General features: G+C 38.5%; 1 protein-coding gene across 1 annotated transcript; it reads right to left on the bottom strand.

Annotated features, from left to right (window-relative positions):
* Window positions 1-3,955: 3,955 nt before the first annotated feature.
* Window positions 3,956-6,524, bottom strand: LOC130034149 (melanoma antigen preferentially expressed in tumors-like). The gene is made up of 3 exons (XM_056125702.1): window positions 6,235-6,524; window positions 5,193-5,792; window positions 3,956-4,469 (listed from the first exon to the last, which is right to left on the bottom strand). Exons 1-3 carry the CDS (start codon window positions 6,522-6,524, stop codon window positions 3,956-3,958), a joined length of 1,404 nt encoding a protein of 467 aa, XP_055981677.1.
* Between the last annotated feature and the right edge of the window lie 441 nt (window positions 6,525-6,965).

The raw sequence follows: 6,965 nt of genomic DNA on the forward strand, positions 1-6,965 counted from the left end.
CAGCAATTCTGATTGTGGGGGGGGGGGAATTCTAAACAATAATGGTGCATCTTTTGTCAAAGTAATGAATGTAATCAATGTAGAGAAGAGTTAAGTGGAAATCATCTGCCTCACAGGTATTGGGAGGGGTGGGAGGGGGGTATATTGGGGTTATTTGTAGTGAAAAATGAGTACGGGTGAAGGGAGAGGTGTTTGATCATTGTATGACTGAGACTTAAACCTGAAAGCTTAGTAACTTTTCCCACAGTGATTCAATAAATAAATATAAGAAATAAATAAAACTATGGAAAAAAAAGGAAGGTGGAGTTCATTCCCAAATCAATCAGCTAATCAGTGGCTGAAGAAATAGCAGTACTCCTACATAAAAAAAATAAAATAAAATAAAACACATGCTTCTCCAGAGTGGAAAAGCCAAGTTTATTTTAAATGATCTCCTTATGACTATGATTTAGGTGAGATATTATATTTTAATTAATTAAAGGCCCTCCCGTTGATCGTCGATTTGCTCGAGCGGGCCCAGTAACATCTCCATTGGAGACTTTGTTGTTACTGTGTCTGGCATATCAAATACTCTCGGTAGCTTGCCGGGCTCTCCGAGAGGGGCAGAGGAATCGAACTCGGGTTGGCCATGTTGGCCGCGTGTAAGGTGAACGCCCTACCCGCTGTGCTATATATCTTATATATTAAATAATATCACATATTGAATATATTATACATTCACCAATATTGTAAAATGACTTTCTAAACGTGTCACTTTATATTCTAACCAAGCTAGAGATATTTCTCTCAAGATATCACGATCACGATCATCCTGTTGTTCGCCGATTTCCTTGAGCAGGCACCAGTAATGTCTCCTTCATCCTAGCCCTGAGATTTTAAAAGAGCCATTTCAATGCTCTTTCAGGATTAGGAGAATGAGACCCATCATTGTTACTGGTATTTGGCATATTGAGTACAACACGGGAAGTTTGCCAGACTCTGCCGTGCGGACAGGATACTTTTGGTAGCCTGCCAGGTTCTCCAAAGGAAAAAAATAAGATGTTGCGTGGCTGCAAGATATATATCTTGAAAAATATATAGTTTGTATTATATATTATATAGTTTGTAATATATATATCCGTGAATAACACACAGTTAATATTCTTATTAACACCTTTGTTTAATGCTCTAGAGTTTTCTGTTCTGAGATTTTCAAGGGCAAGGCAAGTGAGAATAAATAGGGTTAGTATTAGCTAGTCAGAATATTTTGGATGCTTTCGTTGGCTCTGCGGCAAAGTTGATCCTAGTTGCTACCTTTGTGAAGTGATTTGAACACCCTGGCCCAGATTGTAAGAACCCTTTTAGAGAACATGAAGGCTGCCTGTGGGTAAAGGCTTTATGTTGTTTGTTTTTCAGATAAAATATCTGCTTTGGGTCAAATACTCATTATCTCTATATATTAGAAAATCATGGAAAGAGTAGTCACTTCAATATCAGTCTGTGTAAACATCAGAAAAAAGAAAAGAAAAGCCATGACTAATACACACAATATCCTTTACCCGCAGAGAGTTTATGATCAAGTGCTATGTAGTTTAATAGAAACATACTGAATCACAGCCAAAAACTGAAAACCAAAATAAAAGATTAACAGAAACAGGCAAACTTAATTTTAATATTTTATTTAACACAAAAATATAAAATATAAACATATTACACAAGGAATCATAGTATATGTTTAATGTTCTTCATAACTTTGAAATGCAATGCTTTGAAATACATATTTCAAAATGTAAGCAACATAAACAGAATACCAATTAATTATATATTACTTTTCAAAAGGTCTGTGTTATTTCAGTAAAAAAAAATAACTACAATTCATATATTATTTGAGGGTTGGGTTTTACACAGTCCGGCTTACTGCTGGTACTGTGCTCCAGAGTCACTACTGGAAATATTTTGGGGATAATATGTGGTACCAGAGATCAAAACCAGGTTGCATGAGTTATTTTCACAATTTTTCTAATGTGGTATGTTGCTATAAAACAGAAACAGTAAGAACAAACTATCAACTACTCTACTAAGTATTAGTTCATTTTACATGTTTTATCTCAGTCTTTGACTGCACAGTGTAATTTTGTTAATAAATACTTAAAATGCATGTTATGATTTCAACATTAAAACAGTACTGAATTGACTTTACTCTGACACTCTTCTAAGTCTTCAAAATGCATCCAGGTTTCATTTCAACAGGAAACACTATACCTGAGCAAGTATTTACTAAATCTTTGAGATGCAGCACTAATTTCAACATGTAAATAAAATAAAATAAAAAGTTAACACTCCTTTTCCTTACTGTATTTGACAAGCAGTATATTATCTCCACATGTCATAAATACAAGTAAGTTGCAAATTAGGTATTCTTCATCCTCTGTCTCTTGTTAAATCTTGGACAGATGATATGTCTTTGACATAAAAATGTCCCATCATTTTTATAAGTACACAAAGGCTGAGTGTCTCTTAGCCATTTATGGCTAGTGTGTAGCTTAATTAATAGGGTAACTGTAGTGAAAGTACACAAGGCAGAAAGACAGAATGGTATGCTATATAAAAAGAATGTGCGTAAATGTTTAAAAAAGCAGCAGCAGAGACAAAGCATTTATTAGTAAGGCAGATAAAACTTCTTTAAGGAGGAAAAATTTATGTCATGAGGTGAAGTTTGAAAAACTATGCAAAAGCATAAGGATTCCAGCATGGATTGAGCAGGCTATGTAAGGGGATATGTGAAAAACAAAAATTTGGATAGGGAGGGAGTAGCAAAATAACTTTTTCAAAATGCCCTATTAAAGGCGGGGTTGGAAGGGGGGTGGAGGGTGATGGGGGATACTGGGATCATTGGTGGTGGAGAATGGGCACTAGTGGAGGGATGGGTACTCGATCATTGTATGACTGAAACCCAAGCACAAAAATTTAGAAGTCTACAACTGAAACTTATGGTGTTTCACTAATTAAATAAATAAATAAATAAATAAAAAGTACAATAAAAAATAAAGAATATGTCTAAAGCTAAAAAAATGTGGAGAATATGGGCTGGAGCAATAGCACAGCAGGTAAGGCAGCCTTGCACAAGGCCAACCCGGGTTCAATTCCCAGCATCCCATATGGTCCCCAAAGCACTGCCAGGAGTAATTCCTGAGTGCATGTGCCAAGAGTAACCCCCATGCAACGCCAGGTGTGACCCAAAACGCATTTTAAAAAGTGGAGAATCTAACAAAACATAGGAATGTCTCAAGGGTTTGAGATCAGAGGCTTTATGCACACCTGGAACTACCTACATCACAACAGATACTAAGTGAATTCTGAATGTGTGAGAAATAAAGAAAAACAAATCAGTAGCTACGTGTTGATATGGATGCCAGTAGGTATAGGCACAATTAGTCTGTTTCCCTTTCATTTACAACTGGTTTCTCATTAAGAAACCCAAGAAAATCTTAAGTGCAAAAATGTTTGGTGGTTCCTGAGGGAAAAGTTATTGGCTTCAAAAATAACTTTCGAAACCAGAAAGAGTTTTGATTGTTAGGCTTGTAATGATTGCTCACTAATCTATAAAGAACCAATCAATGTGAGCAGGGAAATTATATACCATGACTGGGTCAACATGCTACCTACCCAAAATGTGCAAAATGTGTTTGGTAACCAAAAGTCGTAGCCAGAAGCAATTGGCAAGACAACCAAAGAACCATTTACTTTCCTCTCTTTTCTTTTAGAACTCTAATTTTAAAAGTCGATTTTCTTAAACGTAGAATGTTACATGTGTGTTTCTACAAATTTTGCCTTCAGGGAAAATATTAAATGCTTTAACACGTTGGTTCCCCAATGTGTGTTAATTAAGCCACATTCAAGAGTAAGTCACCAGTGGTACAAACCAGCAACAAACCGTGGATGGTGTCACATTCCTCAAATTCTTTGTCCCTGAACATTATACACGAGAAATGGAGCAGCACATGTCTTCCCGCTTTGCCACTTGTAATATGTGCTTCATTTGGGCCTGTACTTCTGCAAGTTTCTGTCGGTTCACACTGACATGAAAATTTGAGCGCTCATAGCAATGGACAGGGATAGGATAAATCACATACTGAAGATTCATCCAGGTTGTTAGGTGTTGCATAAAGTTTATGAGTGCAGGCATTGAGATGGCATTAAAGGCAAAACTCAGGACACGGAGCTGGGAACAGCGGCTCAGGGGTGGGAGTAGAGCAGGGAGAACAGAATCAGTCAGTTTGCAGTTGTTTATCTCCAGATGCTGCAGGGTGCTTGAGACGCTTTCCAGCAGACTCAAAAAGGGCTCATAATCATCCCGAAATATCTTGTTGTTACTCAGATTTAGTTGTTTTAAGCAGGTGACCTGAAAGCTCTGGGACAGGACAATTATATCGCTTTTAGAAAGATGACAGAGAGACAGACTCAATGTAGTCAACCGAGGCTGCAGGACTCTAGAAAGAAAAGAAAGATTATTCCAGAAGATATAAAGACTGGACTGGGGAAGGGACCTTTAAGTTATAGCTACTTAAGGCTCTAAGATAAATTAATTTGTTCAAAATTTGAAACAGCAAATTTAACTAGCTATAAGGGCACTGGAGCTAGAATTTACAGATTACCCTAGGATAGTTACTAAAATTTACCAGAAGGATGGAGTGAAAAATTTGTAAACATAACATAAAAAATGGTGGATATCATTCATTTATTTAGTGAAGATGAGTCTGAGAAAGGAGACAACTGAAGTCTCCCCTTTCATTAGCTCCAGGTGATAAGGTCTCTTTTCAAGGTATAAGCCTTGGGGAAACCACAGGGTCAAAAATCTGGCAGTGTTAACAATTGTGGCCAGTTCATGGAGATGTGCATCAGAGCTATAGCAGTAAAAATTTCTCTGCATATATGCCTCTTCTTTAAATCTAGAGGACATTCCCATAGAACAAGGACTGAAATTTTTTCCACCAATATATCTTAATACTTCCCATGGCATCTGCACATGGTTGACCTGCTAATAGAACAAATAAATGTGCACAGGTTCCTTTTCTAACCCAGTTCTCAAGCCACAATGTGCTCCTCTAGTTTGACAAGTTTCAAACTCCAAGCAACAGCCAAGGAGAAGGGAAAATATTGGTAGAAAGGTTTAAGAATATTGGTATGGATGTTTAGTGTCCCCACCCCTTCACCTGAGCAGTTTGTGCAGCTGATCTGTGAGGCTGAAGGAAGACAGGGTGAGCTCCTGAAGGATTTCCAGCTTCCCTAGCCAGTTGAGAAAAATGTTGAAGTTTCTCCCCTCACAAGACTGAAGGGGAAGGGAAGTCAGCTTAAGGATTTTCAGGTGGATCAACTGAGGAAAAAGGTTGATGACATTCCTCAGGTGAACCCGATTCACTTCCAAGTGACTAATGCATGCTGCATCCAGGATCTGCAGGCTCCTTGCGTGCACACACATAATATCAATTTGCAATTTTCTGCAGCAGATGTGCAAGGACCCAGCACTCTGCTCAGCCTTAGCCTTAAGAAAAGAAATGAATTGCTTTTTTCTCATGGTACAACTAAAGGAAATGTCCACCAATAATTCAATGCGTTTCCTGGGTGATACAGGCTCAGACTCTGAAGCATCCATTTCAAGGCACCTAACTCTATTCTGGGATTCTTCTATTTCAAGGATAGAGTGCTGAGAATAAACACAGGATCGGGAACAGAATTGGTATCTTGCCCTGTAATAGCAAGTTATTCCACGGTCCGAGGACTGTGTTAAATCCAGGATCCTCAGTTTGGAGCCCCTGTAAGAGAGAAAAGGAGACAGAATATTTGAGAGGTAGCAGGCTTTATTAGTATGCAGCAAGAACAATGATATGGAGGTAAAAGAGAACCATTTTCCCCTGGTTTTCACTCCTCATATTATTCACATACAAATTCTTTCCATACAAATGTATGCACCTTTCATTGTCTCAAAATTTCTTCACCTTTGCTTCTAGAGAATGCATTGCCCATGACCTTCTACTAAGTGAGAGCATTCAAAAAATAAATCCATCCATAATATTCTTGATCAGTTCTAAATTATAGTCAATTCTGTAAGACTTCAAGGTATATAATAGACAACAGACACAGAGAGATCCTATATTCATGGCTGATTATTTGCGGAAGATTCTTGGTATTACCCAGCCTCAGGACTTAGCATACCTGCCTGTAAACTCACTTTGTTCTCTATTGAATTAGTCTTACCCTGAAGAAGAGTTCTGGGTGGGAAGGAACTGCAGACCATCCATCAAGGCTTCCAAGATGTCGTAGGGTGATTCTCCTATATTCAATGTCCCAATGTGCAGACACTGAAAAGGCCAAACCTTCACTATTTCCTTGAGCATCTTCTTGTATCTTCCCAAGAAGGCAGTGGTGAACAGTTGAATGAATAGATGTTTAGGAAGGACTTGTAGGGCGTGGATACCTCTAGGCTCATTATTCATCAGACTCTTTGCAGCTATCTCCAGCAGAGTGGGTACAGATCTTTGATCCATCGTCACAATCCTGCTTCAGAGTGGGGAATATTTATAAATTCTGAGATTTCTACAATCTCCTCTTTAACTCCAAGATTGGTTAGAAACAAAAGAAAAAGTTTTAGAAAAAAAAGTGAATCAGATGGACATCACAGGAGACGTCTACTGGAGGCACAGAATAAAAATACACATATGACTAGGCATCTGAATATCTACGTGTTCACATATATGTGTAAATATGCTCAGTGATAAAAAAAAGGTAAAGGCCCTCCCGTTGATCGTCGATTTGCTCGAGCGGGCCCAGTAACGTCTCCATTGGAGACTTTGTTGTTACTGTGTCTGGCATATCGAATACTCTCGGTAGCTTGCCGGGCTCTCCGAGAGGGGCGGAGGAATCGAACTCGGGTCGGCCATGTTGGCCGCTTGTAAGGCAAACGCCCTACCCGCTGTGCTATCGCTCCA

This window comes from Sorex fumeus, unplaced genomic scaffold (assembly GCF_029834395.1).
Source record: "Sorex fumeus unplaced genomic scaffold, SorFum_2.1 ptg000058l, whole genome shotgun sequence".
In the NCBI taxonomy this organism is placed as follows: Eukaryota; Metazoa; Chordata; class Mammalia; order Eulipotyphla; family Soricidae; genus Sorex; species Sorex fumeus.

Coding starts and splice junctions, on each gene's coding strand:
- LOC130034149 (XM_056125702.1), bottom strand. CDS start 6,524: ATGGATCAAAGATCTGTACCCACTCTGCTGGAGATAGCTGCAAAGAGT. Junction 5,793..6,234: donor ACCCAGAACTCTTCTTCAGG/GTAAGACTAATT, acceptor TCTCTCTTACAG/GGGCTCCAAACTGAGGATCC. Junction 4,470..5,192: donor CAGCTGCACAAACTGCTCAG/GTGAAGGGGTGG, acceptor TTTTCTTTCTAG/AGTCCTGCAGCCTCGGTTGA.